The 20,372-nt window shown below is 42.2% G+C and overlaps 1 protein-coding gene across 1 annotated transcript in view; it reads right to left on the bottom strand.

The window, feature by feature from the left end:
- DPY19L1 (dpy-19 like C-mannosyltransferase 1) overlaps positions 1 to 20,372 on the bottom strand; it is a 53,483-nt gene that overhangs the window by 27,338 nt on the left and 5,773 nt on the right. Inside the window, exons 3-8 of the mRNA XM_054384959.1 lie at positions 19,331 to 19,355; positions 17,151 to 17,238; positions 15,426 to 15,563; positions 8,432 to 8,552; positions 5,605 to 5,698; positions 1,723 to 1,780 (exon numbers count right to left, since the gene is read on the bottom strand). Coding sequence (XP_054240934.1) covers positions 1,723 to 1,780; positions 5,605 to 5,698; positions 8,432 to 8,552; positions 15,426 to 15,563; positions 17,151 to 17,238; positions 19,331 to 19,355 — 524 coding nt within the window. The remainder of the gene's footprint in view (positions 1 to 1,722; positions 1,781 to 5,604; positions 5,699 to 8,431; positions 8,553 to 15,425; positions 15,564 to 17,150; positions 17,239 to 19,330; positions 19,356 to 20,372) is intronic.

The following is a 20,372-nucleotide window of genomic DNA, read 5'->3' as shown; positions in this document are numbered from 1 at the left end:
ATTTCTGTAAGGCAGTGTAGGCTACTGGATGGTTTTTCAAGACTACACAGCAGCATTTGATTCATTGAATCTTTTTGATACTTGGAAGAGATAAAGACAGGGAAGAAGAAATGCTGAGCACATCCACCATAAAAAGGAAGCATTACCTTAAAAGTAGATTGACTAATGTGGCCCAAGCTGCTTTTCTATATTTGGGATGCAATAGTAAATGCAATCAGCTGTGGATGATTTATCAAGGCTGTAAACTAGCTGTGCTGCAGGTATATATACACAGGATCTGCCTGAGCTTGAAATCATTAAAACACAGGAGCACGAGCACAGCACAAATGAAAACATACTGCCTTAGGATCAGTAGCTAAGTGCAGGAAGGAAAACCACTTTTCACACAGCATCACATCTGAGATACCATTACTTGCAGAGCACACTTGGATAGTTCAGTCATATCCTTCCAGAAAAGTAGACCTGGGAGACCTGGTGGACAACAGGATGACCACGAGCCAGCAATGTGCCCTTGTGGCCAAGAAGGTTAGTGGGTTGAGAGAGGTTCTCCTCCCCCTCTACTCTGCCCTGGTGTGGCTGCACCTGGAATATTGTGTCCAGTTCTGGGCCTTTCAGTTCAAGTATCTCAGGGAACTGCTTGAAAGAGTCCAGTACAGAGCCACCAAGGGAGATCTTCTTTGTAAGGGAAGGCTGAGGCAGTTTGGTCTCTTCAGCTTAGAGCAGAGGAGCCTGAGGGATGCCCTCATTCATGTTGATAAAGAAGTGCAGGGCAGTGTCAGGAAGATGGAGCCAGGCTCTGCTCAGGGATGTCCAGTGATAGGACAAGGAGCAATGGGAGTAAGCTGGAGCAGAAGAGGTTCCACATGAACATAAAGAAAAACTTTCCACCACCCTCATGTTAAAGATCTTGATTTTAACATCCAATCTAAATCTTCTCTTTTCTAATTTCAAACCATTGCCCCTTGTCCTACTACTACAGACCATTGGAAACATTCCCTCTCCAGCTGGAGACAGAGGGAGATGTTTTAAGTGACAATTTCTTTTGGGTTTTGTTTGTTGTTTTTTTTCTGTAATGCAGCATATTAAAGAAGTTTAGCATGGGAATCTTCTTCATTTTTGAAGATGGCTGATGTGCTACATGCAGCCCAATTATAGCTGGAATGGGCACATAGAATATTTGGATGTTTTGAAACTTGAAGTCATTGTGATACCAAGACTGCAATGTCAGGGCCACTTTACATTTCTGTTTGGTTTGGGGTGGTTTTCTTTTGTGGTTTTTTTGTTTGTTTGTTTGGGTTTGTTGTTTTCTTTTTCCTTTGTTTTGGTTTTGCTTTGTTTCTTTTTTAAACCCTAAGGTGACACATTGGACTGTTACACATTTTCAAGTCATAGATTATTTTGCTTTCAGCAACATCTTAGAATCATAGAATCACTTGAGTTGAAAGGGACCTCTAAAGGTCATCAAATCCAACACCCCTGCAGTGAGCAGGGACATCCTCAACTAGATCAGGTCACCCAGAGCTCCACTGGGCCTCACCTTGAGTATCTCCAGGGATGGGGTCTGAACCACCTCTCTGGGCAACCTGTTCCAGTGCTCAACCACCATCTTATTCCCTTCACATCCATCCAACAGATAAGCAACATAATTATCTTTAAGCTAATTTTCATTTCATTAAAGAAAAAGGTGGGTGGGGGTGGTGGTGGTAAGGGATGGTGACCTACCTCTCCATGGTTGAAAAAGAAACACATCACAGTAACAAGGCCTCCTAGACGGCTCCCACTGTGAAAAGAAGGAAAATCTCATAATGGTCAGTGCTGCTTAAAAAAGAAAACAAAAAAATGTAAAGCAGCACTAATGTACAGCTGTTTGTCGAGGAAGGAGGTGAGGAATGCTCTCAAGCATCAAGGCATAGCAACCTACACACAACATAACAGTGCTACTTAGTCAGACAGTGTTTATTTCAGAGCAGAGCACTCTTCATCTATCAGCTCTTTCCTGCAGAACACCAATTTTAAACAGAAATAACTTGGATAACCATTATTCCACTCCTTGAGAACTCTGGCTTAGATCCTTACATCTGGTGCTTCATCTGCTGTACCCACAGCTTGGCTTGGAAAACTGCCAAACTTTTTTTTTTTTTTACATTTTTAAAAATTAATTTATTTATTTCAATACCATGCCTTTTTTCCCCTCTTCTTCTTCTTTTTTAAACACCAGGCAATATAAATAAAGTCCCTCAAGATGCTGAGCAAATAACTTCAGAATTTGCATGCTCAATCACCCAATAGGGAATTTTGGCCTAAGACTATGTTAGGGTAATCGCACCAAGAACATTCAAAAACCATAAATTAATCCATGAAATGGTGAATAAAACACATAATTTAATTTTTTTAAAATTATTATTTATTATTTCTTTACTGTGATGTTAACATGAAAATTCCCTTGACTTCAGGATGAAAATTTACCTACTGAATACATCAGCACCACAGAATCAACATTAAACCCCAAAGATATTGCTTAGATTTATCCCATCTCAATAAAGCAATAGATCAGGTTCCTGTTTGCCTGAATTTGCTCACTAAAATTGCACTCATGTAAGCAAAGAACTCCTGTTTGCCTAAATTTGCAGTTACTCACGCCCTGTGATAAAAGCAAAGCACTTTTTTTTTCATGCTGTTCCTATGAATGACAGCATGTTCCATTTTTGCCACTAAACAAAAGTTTCTGTCAGCTGCTAAGGTTCTTTACAAGTAACCAAAGAAACCCCAGATCCTCTGCACCCATCACTAACACACAAGTCAAACACTGCTCTGGAGTTCTGGGTACAAAGTGGGAGGATTAAAAATACCAACTGTGTGCTACACCAATCTTTAGGAACCATGCATTCTTGCCAGCCTTTAATTCCCCAAATTCTAAAAGCATAAACACTGAAACCCAAAATAACTAAAAGAGTGTATTTAATAACAAAAAATGTTAGTCTGAGAAACAAAGCAAACTGAAGGTTTACCAAAAAGGCCTGCTTAGAACTAGAAACAAAACTCAAGGTCTATGCTAAAGGTTGACATTGTGAAAAAACCTTCAAGTCTCTGCTGCAAAGCTCTGAATTGTGTTAAGAAGGCTGCAGAGTTCTCAGCCTCTGTAAGGGCTCAGGAAATATCAGGACATCTGTAGTACAAAATAGGGAAATGCATCTCACATACCTTGTCACTACCTCTTCCAGAAAAGGAAGTGTACAGAGCTCATTTCACAGAAGGTTGAGTATAGACTCTGTAGTAATCTTCTAACAATGCTATCATTAAGAGATGCAGAAGTTAAACTTTTCTGTGCCATAACTCCTTCCACTCAAACTCCCATACCATGCTACAACTGGTGAAGTACACACCCTTCAGCTGGAACCTACATCCCCCCATGTTTAATAAAGAATAATCTAAATTTAATAAAGAATTAGGAATTTTTAAAGAACTGCAGGTGACCCAAACAGTTCCACTTGGCCTGGTAGAGTCAGCTCTGGAACAATGAAATAACTACTCCTTGGGTTCCCTGGGTACAATAAGCTGACGCCTAAACTCATAGAATCATTGAATAGTTTGGGTTGGAAGAGACCTCCAAAAGTTTTCTAGTCCAACCCCTCTGCAGCCAGCAGGGACATCCTTCACTAGATCAGGTTGCTCAGAGCCTTGTTGAATCTGACCTTGAATACCTCCAGGGATGGGGTCTCAACTAGTGTGCATGCATTTGACTGTCAGCTCTGGGCAACCTGTTTCAGTATTTCACCAATCTTACTAGAAAGAGCTTCTCCCTCATGTCCAACCAAAGACTACCCTGCTCCAGTTTCACACCATTGCACCTCATCCTGTCACTATAAGCCCTTCTCAGAAGTCCTTCCCCAGCCTTCCTGTAGGTCCCCTTCAGATATTGAAATGTAGCTGTAAGGTCTCCCCAGAAATTTCTCCTCCTACCTTTGACCCAGACCCTCCTGCTCCTACCTTTGACCCAGACCCTCCTGCTCCTACCTTTGACCCAGACCCTCCTGCTCCTACCTTTGACCCAGACCCTCCTGCTCCTACCTTTGACCCAGACCCTCCTGCTCCTACCTTTGACCCAGACCCTCCTGCTCCTACCTTTGACCCAGACCCTCCTGCTCCTACCTTTGACCACTTATCTTGCAGATCATGTATATTAAAATCTGAATTACACAGCCCAAGCCTGAGAAATTAAGACCTTATTGGTTTTTAAATGATATTAGTATATAAAATGTGGGTTTCTATACACTGCCCTTAAGAGGAAAAGGCCAAGTTCATGACAGAAATATTCGAAGTTTATCTGCTTCCTCAAAACCTGGGATCCTTCTTTCCTGTGTTAAGAAATAATATGTTTAACGCCTGAGCATCTAACAGTTGCAGTAGACAAATTCCTCTTTTCACTGTCAGCTCCTGACCTGCAATGTTCTTTATTTGAACTACCAGCACAACACCTCAGAGAAAGCAGGAAAAAATACACAAGACAGGGAAGGCAGGGAGTGAGAGGAGAAAACAATCACATTCCTCAGAGGAAAATGTAGCAGCCTTTTGGGTTTTTTTGCAAAGCTGACAAAAGAAAATAGAGGTAAATGGAGAAATATTTCCACTTCTGTTTTACTGCTGAACGTGGAGTCTATTTTTGTATGAAAGTGCATTGCAGTTCCTGAAATTTAAGGACGGTTTCTGTTTTCAGTAATTCATTGGAAAAGGGAAGTGAATCATAGAATGGCTCAGGTTGGAAGGCACCTTAGAGATTATCTCTTCCAACCTCCTCACCATGGGCAGGGACACCTCTCAACTACACTCAGCTAATTAAGGCCTCATCCAGCCTAACTTTCAACACCCCCATAGAGGAGGCAGCCACAGCCTCCCTGGACAGCCTATTCCAGAGTCTCACCACCCTCCTACTGAAGAACTTCTTCCTAAGCTCCAGTCTAACCCTGCTCTCCCTCAACTTCAAACCATTCCCCCTTTTCCTGTCTCTAGACACCCTTAGGAAAGGTCCCTCTGCAGCCTTCCTGTAGGATCCCTTCAGGTACTGGAAGGCAGCTCTGAGGTCCCTCTAGAGTCTTCTCTTCTCCAGGCTGAACAACCCCAGCTCCCTCAGCCTATCCTCATACATAGCAGAGGTGTTTCAGCCATTTCAATTAAGTTAAAATTGAAAGCTGTGCAGTATGACTTGAGGTAAAGTACTGGAGAAACTCCAGTCTTGGTTAAAAGTATACTACCGTTGAAACTTTGATTAAAAATGAGTTACATTGATCATTTTAAGAGCAGAAACCTGTCAAAAACCAGTTGAGATCTGTACAGCATTTCAGTTTTATCCACAACCCATCAGTATGAATGAGATCCCACTTCACTGACACATGCCACAACTTTTTTCACCATCATCATTTACTGTAAGCAAAAACCTTCTCTATTCCAGTAACGTTTGGTGACAATGTCCATGTAATAAAAAGCACTACAACTGTACAAACAAATAAGCAATATCCTATTAAAAAAAAAATAGCATTCACTTTCCCAAGTTCTGTTTAAAATCTGGCAGTTTGTACCAGCTAAGTAGCTCACTCTCAAGTGCCTTACCTGAGGTATGTACCATATATGAAGAACAGGGACATCATGAATCCATTCAAAAGAAAAATCACAGCAACATAAAAGGAAGCAGGGTCTCCCAAACCTAACAAACAGTTAAGACATGTTGTCAAATCCAGAAGAAAGAAGCATAGGTGCATATGAAGCATCACACAATCAATAGAATACAGCATAATGTCTTCATATATTTACAGAAAGAGACAAAAGTTAATGTCACCAAGATTGTCACAGAGATTCAATTGGAAAAGCACACTGCTGGGGGCAAAAAAGGAGCAAGAGGAGGAGGGGGGCAAAAAAAAGAAGGCGCAAGAAGAGGAGGAGGGGGGCAAAAAAAAGAAGGCGCAAGAAGAGGAGGAGGGGGGCAAAAAAAAGAAGGCGCAAGAAGAGGAGGAGGGGGGCAAAAAAAAGAAGGCGCATGAAGAGGAGGAGGGGGGCAAAAAAAAGAAGGCGCATGAAGAGGAGGAGGGGGAAAAAAAAGAAGGCGCATGAAGAGGAGGAAGGGCAAAAAAAGGAGCATGAAGAGAAGGAAGGTCAAAAAAAGGACCATGAAGAGGAGGGGGGCAAAAAAAGGAGCAAGAAGAGGGGAAAAGAGCAAGAAAAAAAAGAAGGGGAAAAAAGAGAAGAAAAGAAGAAGATAAAAAGAAAGAAAAGGATAAAAAAACCAAATAAAAAGAAAAATTTAAAAAGTAAGAAAAAGCCAAAGAAAAATAGAAGAAAAAAAGGAGGGGTGGGGAAAGGAAGAAAAACTAGAAGAAGGGAAAAAAAAAAGAGAAAAAAAAGAGGAAGAGTGGACACAGTATTGGAGGAGTTGGCAACAGAGCAAGCAAAGAGGGGAAAAAGGCAAAAGAGCATTCTCTACAGACTCTGTTTTGCCATCAGAGGGTTTTCTGAACAGGTTTGTACTCCTTATGCTCCCACTTGCCATCTCTTGCAGGAGCAAACACATCTTGAAACAGATCACACACAATGCTCCTTGCTGGCTTTGTTTCATTAGCAGCCAAGGAATTATCCAATGATGCAAAGTCTATCACAAACACCTCTGTGCTCACACTTCTGTCGTTACTCTCTCCCATTATCTCTTGAAAGCTGCCTGGCTCTCATCAGTTCAGCCTAACAGCATAAAAAGCTTTATTGATCACAGAGGAGGCAGCAAAACCTCAGTTTCCTATGCAGAAATGATGTTTCATCATTGCTGAAAATACAGCATGGCACTTGTGTAAAGCATCACGATGATGATGATCCTCTCACCAAGCCTCAAGAGTTATGTTTTTATTGAGCTTGGGTTTTAGAAAAAAAAATAATAAGAAAAGAGTTGTACATTTATTTACAGCTTCTTTGGTCTGGCAAAATTACAGGAAGTCAGTCACTCAAGGTCCAAAGTAAGTTCTCATGGCCTTTGTGCAAAGGAAAAATAATACCTTGTCACCACACAAAGACATTCAAAGTGATAAAATGAAACAAGCTAGCATGCAGCAGGACCTTGGAGTCCTAGTGGAAAGTTCTGCATGGGACAGCAACGTGCCCTTGTGGTCAAGAAGGCCAACAGTATCCTGGGGTGCATCAAGGAAAGTATGGCCAGCAGGGCTAGGGAGGTTCTCCTCCCACTCTACTCTGCCCTAGTGAGACCATAGCTGGAATACTGTGTCTAATTTTGGGCTCCCCCATCCAGGAGACAGGGATCTGCTGGTAAGAGTCCAACAGAGAGCTACAAGGATGATGAAGGGACTTGAGCATCTCTCCTATGAAGAAAGACTGAGAGCCCTGGGGCTGTTTAGTCTGGAGAAGACAAGGCTGAGAGGGAATCTTACTAATAGACATAAAGATCTGAGGGGTGAGTGTCAGGGTAAAGGTGCCAGGCTCTTTTTGGTGGTGCCCAGTGAGAAGACAAGGAACAACAGGTACAAACTAGGGTATAGGAGGTATACCTCAACATAAGGTGGTTGTCATCATGCCTTGAGGTATTTTAAAATGTGTAGAGGTGGTGTGATTTAGTGGTGGACTTGGCTGTGCTGGGTTAACAGCTGGACTCAATCTTAAAGGTCTCTTCCTACCTAAATAATTCTATGATTCTGTGAATATGAAAGCTCAGACTACAACTGTGATGCTTTGAAGTGCAGTATAAGAATTTAACCTAGGTAGGAGGTGCTGTCTAACAAGCAAAGCTCACATTCTCACCCCTGCTGTTCTTGAAAGTATCTTTGTATCTTTTTTTTTTCTTTTTTTCCATGCTTCTCACTTTTGTGGTGAACTCACCCAAAACACAGGCTGAGCCAAATCAAACGAGCCACCAGGATGCTTAGGGGACTTGAGCATCTCCCCTGGGAAGAGAGACTGAGAGCCCTGGGGCTGTTTAGTCTGGAGAAGAGAAGACTGAGAGGGGCATCTCATCAATGTCTATCAGTAGCTGAGGGGTGGGTGTCAAGTGGAGGGGGCCAGGCTCTTTTTGGTGGTTCACAGTGATAAGCCAAGGAACAACAGGTTCAAACTTGAACACAGAATATTTCACCTCAACATGAGGAGAAACTTCTTTCCAGTGAGGGTGACAGAGCCCTGGAACAGGCTGCCCAGGGGGGTTGTGGAGTCTCCTTCTCTGGAGACTTTCCAAACCCACCTGGATGCATTCCTGTGCAGACTACCTTAAGTGATCCTGCTCTGGCAGAGGGGTTGGATTGGATGCTCTCTTGAGGTCCCTTCCAACCTCTGATATACTGTGAAACAATGCCAGTGACAAAGACACAGGTATGTATTTATTGCTCCTGAAACACATGCAGCCACAATCACACATTTCCAGGAAGAAACTTAGATTAAGACAACTCACCCTCACAGCTTTCAACAGGACTAAGGCCCTTTCCTCTGTTTACAGTCCAACAGGTCTTTGTGGGCACCCCGAGGAAATCCATAACGGCCGTGTACATGCGGTACCAGCTGGCGAGGACCACCTGGGTGGAAAAGAGGATTTCAAGTTTCTGAAAAGGGACTCTGAGATTAGCTCAACGCCCAAGGTAGCCTCTTATGACAACAGGCCCTCATCCAGGATGTTTTTCTTTAACCTCAAGATTTATCTCAGCTCCTTAGCATTTTTGACCATAATTTCCTAAGGGCATCCAACATAAGTATTCATTAACAGACTTCAAATTATGCCTGCCCTAAGACACAAATCATTTCCTGCATCAACCTGCAAATGCTGGCAAAAAGCATGTATTTCAAGATTGTTTGGAAGGTTATCCACTTAACTAGTTTTATTCATCAGCTATTAAAATCCCAGACTTTGTTGACAGAGGAGAGTTGGCCAAATTAAATCCATTAAAAGCAATTAATTCTTTGTTTGGTTGGGGTTTTTTTCCTGCATGGCAAGAATATTAACAGACCAAATCTCCAGGATGTTTTACTCAGGTAAACTTTGATAGGTTAAATTTAAGCATGCATTAGAGAGGGGCTTCCAGATGCAATGCAAGACAGCATTTTCATTTTCCATGCAAAGGTTACATCCAACAACCAAATTAAATCTCAATGCCTGACAAAGAAAACATCAGGATTTTTACAGACAGAAAAATGAGGACTCATCTCACAGCAAAGTCACCAGTTAACATTACCAGGCTATTTTGTCAGGATATAACTGACTTTTATAGAGTTCATAAATGAGTAATGGGGCCATTCCAGTTGAGCTGCTTTGAAAGTTATAACCCAGGGGTTGCCAGGCTGAAAATACATTTCACCACTGCAATATTAGCTGTCTCAGCCCTGTGTCACAGAAAACATGTACAAGAAGGATGATTCTCTCTATTTTTTTTCTCCATACAATTAATAAAACTCTCTACATCACTTCTCTCTCCAAGAAGGGCATGAAAGAAACAAAAAGAATTACACCTTGACCTCTGAGAGCATGATGGAGGAAACCCTCATAGAAACCACTTCCAAACATACTAAGGACTAAAAGGACTGGAATCACAGAATTACAGAATGTTAGGGGTTGGAAGGGACCTCAAAAGATTATTTGGTCCAACCCCCCTGCCAAAGCAGGTGTGATGGTTTGAAACTGTCTTTTTAATTTTTCCTTGCAAAGTTCAGAACAGAGAAAGTGAAAGAATGTAAATAAGTCACTATTGGGTGTAAGAAAGCAAAATAACGATTGTTCTAAACACTTCCATTGGATAGATAGAAATGTTTAAGAACTATTACCCAAAACAAAGTAGGCATTCTGCACATTCTGCGTTCGGCAGTGGGGGCAGTTGCTGGGCTGTCTGGCTGCTGTTTCTTCTTCTCTTCTGGCTGAAGATAACACGTACTGACCTTGGCAGCTAAGTTAACAACTTTCTGCTCTAACTAACTCTGCTTCTCTGTCCAGGGGGGTCTGGGGGGGAAGCTCCTGGGAGAGGGAGGCCCCTTTGGGAGGGTCCCCTTGGGGGGAAGCAAAGGGAGATCGGTTGTGCTTTTCTGTTGATTGTATATATTTGTAAATGTTGTGAATTTTGTATATTAGTACATATTCATTGCATTTCATCTGCTTGTAAATACAGCTTTTCATTTGCTTCCAGACTGAGCTAGCCTGGTTATTGTCAGTGGGGGGGGAATTTCAGCTCACACCGACACAGCAGGGTCACCTAGAGCAGGTCACACAGGAACACATCCAGGCAAGTTTTCAATGTCTCCAGAGAAGGAGACTCCACAGCCTTTCTGGGCAGCCCATTTTGAAGCCATTAGCAAGGACTTCCAAAGGGGAAATCACACCCGCCCAACTTCATAACCTTCTGTCTAGGTAGAATGAAGGGACACTTGTGGATGATTTTTTAATGTGGTGCCAGTTCTGCTCTGGATGATGGTACCAGAGAACATCCTCCCTAAGTCTGCACACAACACACGTGGAAGGAGTAGTTCATAGGGACATCAACAGGGCAGAGAAATGGGAATCTCACAAAAGCCAAATGCAAAGTCCTGCAGCAGGAGGGAACACCACCACCATGAACCACTGCAGACTGGAGCTGGCCAGATAAAAAGCAGTTTTGCAGAACAGGACCTGCAAGTCCTGGCAGACAAATTCTATCTGAGCAGAACAAACTGAATGTATCCTCAGCTGTAGATCACTAAGACAAGAAGTTGATCCTTCCCCTCTACTCAGCACTGCCGAGACTGTACCACCAGTGCTGAGTCCAGTTTGGGGCTGCCCAAAACAAGAAGGACATGGAGTAAAGATGACTGAGATGCTTTTTGGTTGACAAGAGATGATGAACATGAAGTGAAACACAGAAAATTGCACTTCATATATAAGAAAAAAAAATACTTTCTTTCAGGGGTGGTCAAACACTGGAACAAGTTGCCCAGAGGTTGAAATACTCAAAATGAAAGCAGAGATATGGCCCTGAGCAACTTGCTCTACTTCACCCTGCTTTAAGCAATGTTGAGACTAAATGATCTTCAGACATCCCTTCCCATCTCAACTGTTCTGAGATTCTATAATTCATTATTTTTTAATACCAGGGCTCCAGCATCATAGCTCTCTTCACCTCTGGCCTTTACACTCCTACACTGTAGATTTTTATATTTAAAACATAGCTACATGTTTCTAGACCAAGACTCCCTTCCTCAATATACTGACCTGCAAAGTCCATTGACCAGAATTCCCTGAGGCTTTCTGGAAATCTGTGCCCTGGCACAGATCTGTCTGTGTGCTTACATGAACCAGACACTTGTCCCATCTCCAGACAGGCAATAACAGGACTGGGGACACAAATCCAAATCTTTCCTCTTATCACCTGACTGCAGACTGTACACTAACAACAGAATGCATATTAGAAGGCAGCTTAGAGACATCTGTCTATTTGCATCAGTAACCCTGAAGCTGACATTACCTTAAGCATAAAACAACCAAAACCCTTTGAACCAGTATTGCACACAAAAATGTCATTGATTTATCAACTTCATGTTTTAGCCACAAGGGTTTGTGTCTGCTGCAGATGTTACCACTCATGAATACTCCCTAAAAAAGTACCAGCTGAGGTACTGGCCTCAGGTTGTGCCAGGGGAGGTTTAGATTGGATATTATAAAAATTTTTCTTCACTGAAAGGGTTGTCAAGCCCTGGAACAGGCTGTCCAGGGAAGTAGTGGAGTCCCTGGAGATATTTAAAAGATGTATAGATGTGGTGCTGAGGGACATGGCTTAGTGGTGACCTGGCAGTGATGAGTCAATGGTTGGGCTTGATGATCTTGAAGGGTCTCCTCCAACCAAAAAAATTCTACAAGCTGAGAGCTGTTGACTTAGAGTTGGTGGCATTCACTGCCTTGCAGGACAAGTCCTGCACTAGCCCTTGTCAAGCTCTAACTCCCATTTATATTTTAATTCTTGGTAGAAGTATGGCTGGAAAATCTGAATATAATCATGATGTCTCAAGTTTTATTCACCAAAGACAGTTTACAGTTGAACTTGATGATCTTGAAAGTATTTTCAAACCTGCAAGTTTCTATGATTCATGCAAAATGCAAACTTTTTTTTTTTTTTTTTTTTTCCAAAAGCTACTTTGCATCATGGGCATAGAAATGGAAACAAGTGAGTAGCACAAAATTGCTAGGTCAGCTAGAGCACAATGGCATTTTTGGAATGTCTACTGGCCCATGTCAGATGAGGCAGCAAATGTAAAACTTGGAAAACAAAAGCCTGGCTCTCAGACCCAGGAGAACTCTGTGGGCAGGCCACACAGAGGAATATCAAACATTCTGTGTCCAGTTCTGGAGCCCGTATTACAAGAGGGATCTGGAGGTACTGGAAGGTGTCCAGAGAAGGGCCATGAACACGAGCAGAGGGCTGGAGCACCTCTGCTATGAGGACAGACTGAAAGAGTTGGGGCTGTTCAGTCTGGAGAAGAGAAGGCTCCAAGGTGACCTTCTTGTGGCCTTCCAGGATCTGAAGGGGACTACAAGAAAGCTATATTGGGGAGGGACTTTTTAGGATATCAGGGAGTGATAGGACTAGGGGGAATGGAATAAAGCTGGAAGTGAGGAGATTCAGGCTGGACGTGAGGAAGAAGTTCTTCCCCATGAGAGTGGTGAGAGCCTGGAATGGGTTGTGCAGGGAGGTGGTTGAGGCTCCATCCCTGGAGGTGTTTGCAGCCAGGCTGGATGAGGCTCTGGCCAGCCTGCTGTAGTGTGAGGTGTCCCTGCCCATGGCAGGGGGGTTGGAACTGGATGATCCTTGAGGTCCCTTCCAACCCTGACTGATTCTATGATTCTATGAACAGCCAGAAAGTAAACTTAACACATGATCTGTCCAGCACAGAAACTAACACATTATCTCTCTGCCATTTTGCATCAGGGGTCACAGATGGAAACAACAAACCAACTACTGGAACAACCCAAATACCTGGAAAAGCAAGACTTTACTGGGACTATAACATTGTATAACTACAAAGACTGACTTGTTGCTTTTGATAGACTGTTTTGTTTCACTGCTTATATGGATGATGTAGATGATTGCTATGGATTCACTTCACCTTCTCTTTTCTTCTGTGGAAACATTCATGGCTAGTACTGGCTGCACATGCAGGCAAATTTTCTACTTTGTGTGTCTAACACCTTGTTTAGCAAGTGGATTTCAAAGCTATTTTCAATGCAATTAGTTTTGAAATCCACTAAACAGCAATTTATACTAAAATCTAGCCTTAGTGCTACTATTGGGCTGAAAGAGTTGTAAAGATCCTAAAATGTCAAACAGGAAATGAAACACTTGGAGAAAACAAGCCTGGATACTGAGTATCAGAAGGAAAAAAATCCACTGCCAACAAATATATCCCACAAGTGTCTTCCCACCACCCAGCCCCCACTCCAATCATAAATGAAATTAGATAGATTTGGAGAACACACTTCTAATATCAAGTTGCACCTAGGGACAGTTTTATGGAGGTAGTTAAATGGAAACAACACTCAAGAAATACACTTTGGAAAAGATCTCTTTACAGGAAGTCTGGGATCACAGGGTCACAGGATGTTAGGGGTTGGAAGGGACCTCCAAAGAGTATTGAGTCCAACCCCCTTGCTAGAGCAGGACAATAGAATCCAGCACAGGTCACACAGGAACTCATCCAGATGGGGCTTGAAAGTCTCCAGAGGAGACTCCACAACCTCTCTGGGCAGCCTGTTCCAGTTCTCTGGGAGCCTCACAGTGAAGAAGTTCCTCCTCATGTTGAGGTGGGTATCAAGCATAAATGACTGAAAGGAGCAGAGCAGGCTGTTTTGTCTGCTTTGTATGCTCACATAAGCACATAAAAGATGAATGAATCTTATCACCAAATTGTATGAACCAGTACAAACCTAGAAAACTCTGAATAAACAGAGAAGCCAACACATTTAGCACAGTCATCTACCTAAAGTTCATCCAGAGCAACAGCCACAATTGCTCATTTTGATGCCATCATCTAATTTACTCAGTCATCTTTCATGGTTATTCTCTAGGAGCAAGTTCATTTGACCAGCTGCCTTGGATTTTTTCTAGTCAGACTGTAGCTGAAGTCAGTTAGTCTCTCATCTGAAGAAAATAACTTTATAGTATTCAAATAAGGCAGCATTGGGAACGTGTGCATTTTCAGTTAAAAAAGAATAAAACCACCAAACTCTTCAGGTATTCAAGGTGAGGCTCAACAAGGCTCTCAGCAACCTGATCTAGTGGAGGATGTACTTGCTTACTGCAGAGGGGTTGGACTAGATGACCTTTGGAGGTCCCTTCCAACCCTAACCATGATATGATTCTATGAAACTCAACCATCAAAATTCCAAACACACACAAAACCAAGTTAGAAGGTAACAGAAATTGCCCACCTCTAGCATTTAGAAAGTAACAGAAATTGCCCACCTCCAGCATTTAGCTCTTTCAGAGCAACCAAGAAGCAAGTGAAACCACTACAGGCAAGCTGTATAAATACATTGCACGCTGAGAACTCTTAAGACACACAGTTCCTGAAAGCAGCTCTGCTCCAACACAGCAGGAGAAGGAATATAAATGCTAGTACCCAACAATTACAGCCATTGTTAGCCCTGATTCTCCAAAAAAAAAAAAAAAAAAAGCTGGTGCAGACACATGGAGTTCCAGAAACGTACATTAACCAAAGGAGTTTGCAAAATGTATGAGACACACTGGCAACACCAGAAGAGAAAGAAAAACAAACATTGCTGTATTTAAACAGATTCTTTTTAGTGACAAAAAAAAAAATCAAACAAACAAACAAAAAAAAAAGAGCAGGAATGGAATTTAATCAAGTCTAACATGAAGTACCTACAGAACAACAGCAGTCAGGCTTCCACAGATGAGTTTCTTTTGCAACATGCAAGCAGACTGTTTTCACAGGGTTTTTTTAGGGGCCACAGTGAACTGTGATGTGTTACACAAAATGCACAGCAAAACAACTTCCCAGTACCTGTATCGCTGCAGGCATTATTGTCACTTACTACTGACACTGTGGATGTCCTATTTCCTGACGTACACAATGTCAGCAAGTTACTTGCTTTCAGTGAAAACACAACCAGAAGTACAGAATTGGATTGCAACTTTAGGGCAGGGAATACTAAGATCTAGAAAGCATTCACATTTGATTAGACATACATCAAGTCTGAGAACTGCTCACAATGAATGAAAAAAACTTCCTCATTTTAAGCCTGGAAGTAAAACAAGGTGATGAAGCAACATTTCATTAATCATTATATCCTTCAAAACCACTTCTCCCAGAGTAACATTTCTTACACATTTGTAGTCAAATCTAAAGAACCCAAAGATTTATCAGAGATTATTGTTTAAAAAAAACAAAACAAAACAAAACAAAACATGGCTTACCTCTGGGTAAAGATTGAACCTCTGTAAGGTGTTAATCACTAAAGGATATTCAGTCAGTCTGTCATTCATAATTGCCCACACTCCATTCCAAAACGATGGGGCCTCAATAATGATCTTGAAGTAGGAATAATAAAGACCCTAAAGGAGAGCAGAATGAGTATTTATGATCAAAGAGGTCATTTATCCTTCATAAACAAGTTTTGTTTTTTAATCAAATTCTGTAATATAACTAAAAGATTCACAGATTCATTAAATGGTTTAGGTTGGAAGAGACCTTAAAGATCATCTAGTTCCAGCCCCCCTGCCATGGGCAGTGACACCTCCCACTGGACCCAGTTGCTCAAGGCTTCATCCAATCTAGCCTTGAACATATGCCACAACCTCCCTGGGCAACCTGCTCCACTGTCTCCCTACCCTCACCGTAAAGAATTTCTTCCTAATATCTAGTCTAAATCTACCCTCTTCGAGCTTCAATCCATTCCCCCTCATCCTATCACAACAAGCCCTTGTCAAAAGTCCCTTCCCAGCTTTCTTATAGCCCCCCCTTCAAGTACTGGAAGGCCACTCTAAGGTCTCCCCAGAGCTGCCTTTTCTCCAGGCTGAACAACTCTAAATCTCTCAGCCCATCCCCAGAGGGGAGGTGTTCCAGCCCTGTGATCATCTTTATGGCCCTCCTCTGGACACATTCCAGCAGTCAATGCCACCAAAACACGCATGTGGCTTTCTTTCACTCTTGTTTCATAAAACATCTGGCAATGCCTCACTTGGGCTGCTCACTATGCACTAGAGCATAGCTTTTCATAAGTCTCAAAATAAAAGGTATACACATAGTAAGTGAAGTTTCTGTCAAACTTTGCATGGAGTCAGAGGGCACTGCAATGTTTGTTTGCAGATGAGAAGTGAATTGAAGCAAAGATTCAGAAGTGAAATGAGTTGTGAAAGGCTAGACTTAGAAATTGCATTTAGAATTGGAAAGCTCTGGGTAAGGAAGGTTAATATTGATGTTTAGTGAGCTATAGAGTAAAATAAGAAGTTGCAAGAGTTTAAACAAAACCCTCAGATTCTGGTATTTTTACCTTTAGAGGGAAATAAAAGATAGAAATATTCTGCTGGTTTAATTTTGAGTTTGTTTCAGAGGAATTATAACTGCTCTTCAAATCCAGTGTACCAGTTCTAGTAGCATTAAAGTAACATTCTTATACCCTGTATTTTAGCAGCTTAGAGATCATGCAACAGTTAAGTGAAGTTTGGACCAAGTCTTGGCTACATTTTAAGATGTTAGTTCTCTGAAAGCATGTGCAGTGTTTGTCCACCCAGTGTCTGTATGTGTGAGAGGAGCGGTTGGACTTGATGATCTGAGGTCTTTTGCAACCTGGTTGATTCTGTGATACGCAGACACCTATTACAAAACTACTCAAAAATCCCAGCTGCATAACAGGACATAACTTAAAGTAAGCTCATAAGTACTTTAAGTTCTGTAGTTTAGAATTTCAAAGTATGACTCTGAAGGACATATTCTAAGTGAACTGTGAAGAGAGACATTCACAGCGATCAGCTACACGCCACACAAACGCTCTGTGTGTCAAAGTCTAATGCATGTTAGTTGCAAGGTCTCAATATAGCTACTTATCCAGAAGGTACTAAGAAATTTTGGGAAGTCCATGATCACAGGGTTAGAGTCAGAAGTTTTCCAATCACTGCCTTTTTACTGAAACACAAGCTAACCATTTCCGTGCGAAAAGCCATTTCTCTCTCTAGTGTTGAGAGGTGAGAAAAATGACGATCGTTTTCAAAGAGGGTTGTTATGTGATACCTAGGGGGGGGAAAAAAATAACAACAATAGTTAAAACTCTTAATTCAGTGTTGTAGAACTTGTATTAAATCATACAGACCAAGGAACAGCTGGCAAAACATTCAGGGAAGACCGAAAGTTCATTTACAAACTCCTCTTGCAACCCACTCCTCTCCCCACCTCTTGCAACCCACTCCTCTCCCCACCTCTTGCAACCCACTCCTCTCCCCACCTCTTGCAACCCACTCCTCTCCCCACCTCTTGCAACCCACTCCTCTCCCCACCTCTTGCAACCCACTCCTCTCCCCACCTCTTGCAACCCACTCCTCTCCCCACCTCTTGCAACCCACTCCTCTCCCCACCTCTTGCAACCCACTCCTCTCCCCACCTCTTGCAACCCACTCCTCTCCCCACCTCTTGCAACCCACTCCTCTCCCCACCTCTGCAACCCACTCCTCTCCCCACCTCTTGCAACCCACTCCTCTCCCCACCTCTTGCAACCCACTCCTCTCCCCACCTCTGCAACCCACTCCTCTCCCCACCTCTTGCAACCCACTCCTCTCCCCACCTCTTGCAACCCACTCCTCTCCCCACCTCTTGCAACCCACTCCTCTCCCCACCTCTTGCAACCCACTCCTCTCCCCACCTCTGCAACCCACTCCTCTCCCCACCTCCTGCAACCCACTCCTCTCCCCACCTCTTGCAACCCACTCCTCTCCCCACCTCTTGCAACCCACTCCTCTCCCCACCTCCTGCAACCCACTCCTCTCCCCACCTCCTGCAACCCACTCCTCTCCCCACCTCCTGCAACCCACTCCTCTCCCCACCTCCTGCAACCCACTCCTCTCCCCACCTCCTGCAACCCACTCCTCTCCCCACCTCTTGCAACCCACTCCTCTCCCCACCTCTTGCAACCCACTCCTCTCCCCACCTCTTGCAACCTACTCCATCACATCCATTTTCTCCTCCATTGAGATTATTTGAAATGGAAAAGAATACCAACTCATAAAAGCAGTTATTAAACTCTACTATAGAATTAATGATAGTACTTTAATTTATTCTGACTTATGTATAGACACTTAAAGATCAAAAGTTTCATATTGATAAGGCTACTGAGCCTACATGCCAGGTAAAGAAAATACAAATATCTAATACAAAGAATTGCAGATTAAAAACTGGCAAAAATAAGGGTGCAAATAGGAGTGGTGTAAGTTTTTTCCCCACAAAAGTCTTTCCTCATTTTATTCAAAGGCAGGTATCTGCCATTATAAATGTACATTTGATGGCAAATTCATCTATATAAACAAAGGGGGAACTATAAATGGGGAGGAAAATAAAAAAGGACAGAGAAAAGGCAAATAATTTTGGAGGCAAAACTTGCAGCTTCCAAGAGAAGCTTCATCTCCAGCAAGGGTGGGAACCAGAGCAATGCACATGACTATGATTCTGAACAGAACTTTGGAAGAAACAAACTGCTAAAAATTAATAGCCCTTTTTGAGCTAGGAAACAAAAACAGTGGCAGAAACTGTTACTTTCTATCTCTGCAAAAGCAGCTGGTGAAATTCACTACAGAAGTCATTCTGTTCCAAGTCTATCCTACTTTTAAAAAAAAGGGTGAGGATTAGGATGGAACCCACAACACAAGGATTCAAGGATTACATTGACAAAAAGTAGACAAAAGGCCATTTTTCTCTACACAAAGAAAGCACTGGCCTGAAGAGGTGAGAGAAAACATGATGTAAACCCAAGAAATTAAAATAGAATCTAAACAAGCACAACATAGGGGAAAGTTGAAAGGATTTACCTGGACTTTCAAAACCCACTGAGAGTAAAAAAAAGGCCTGTTAGTGGAAATGCATCTGAATTTGTATAGATAAGCAACAATTTTCCACCTGTAAAGCAAGCTGCTTCAATCTTCACTGAACAGTCTTTTAAGAAACTTTTCACATCAGCTTCACAAGAACCAGAACTATTCACTCTGCAGACAACAATTTGGTTTTGAGAGGAAAAACTGAAATAAAAAAATTATCCCAATAGCTTGTCTAAATATAAGTCCAAAAAAATACATTTTAAAAATATCATATTACTCTCAAGTGATAAATTTAACCTTACCAATGTAGGACTCCTGCAAAAGCAGCTGTAAAGGAAACAAAATGTGTCAAGTTACTCAAAATACTGAAATAACTGAACATGAAGTCGTGTTCATTAAAGTCATTACAGTACTATTTCAGAGATCCACAGAGGTGCTCAGCCTCCAAAGGAAGAGAACAGAAAACTAAACTAAATTTCAAGGCCAGCTGTTTAAAAACCTGGATTTATGCTGTTGGTATGCAGCAACAGGCAATGTCCCCACCTATACCCTGCAGCACTCAAGTTGATCCATCACAAGCATTTCAGCTATCAGTAACACATGGAAATTATAAGCTTTTTTTTTTTTTTTTTTTTAAGAAGCACAAATATTTCTAACATTTTTAAGATACTTACTGTGACTGTTAACTCAAGTCCTGCTCCTTAACTCATGCTAAGGCCTGCTGCATGCTAGGAGCCACAACGTTAGGTCAAAGCAAGGGCAATGCACAGGCAGGACCCAGTGGCCAGAAAGGGCTAAAGGCCATAATGCTGCCACTGTCACCTGCAGCTCACTCTTTCCTGCAGCCACAATCTTCACATATTGATCATCTGGCAGCTTCTTCAGAATCTGCTCACTCATGGAAATGATACAGACCAAACTCTCAAGCTGGAATTTATAAATACATCATCTTACCCAGAAAGCTTTTTGAAGCAGATCCAGCAGCAGCTGGACTGCTGAGGATTTTGTGCTTCCTGGTGTGCTACAGGGGGCACTGGCACTGTGATGAAAGAGGAGGGAAGGGCACTTGCACCACAAGCTGTGTAACTGTTTTGCTCACAGCTACTTAAGTTGGAAGTTACAAACTGCTAATTAGAGAAATTGTGAGCTAGAAACTTCATGCCTTAAGTGATAAATTTGTGAATTCTCACATTAGATTAGCCTGTACAAAGTGGACTGAGCCTTTGTTTGTCATGTTTGTTTCTCTCCTGATGAAGAAATAAAATAAAGCTTCATTAGATGGTGTTGGATGATAGGTTGGACTTGATGCTCTTAAAGGTCTTTTCCAACCTGGGTAATTCAGTG

The sequence above is a fragment of the Indicator indicator genome, chromosome 11 (assembly GCF_027791375.1).
Source record: "Indicator indicator isolate 239-I01 chromosome 11, UM_Iind_1.1, whole genome shotgun sequence".
NCBI lineage: Eukaryota > Metazoa > Chordata > Aves > Piciformes > Indicatoridae > Indicator > Indicator indicator.
This window is presented reverse-complemented; position numbering and strand designations above follow the sequence as displayed.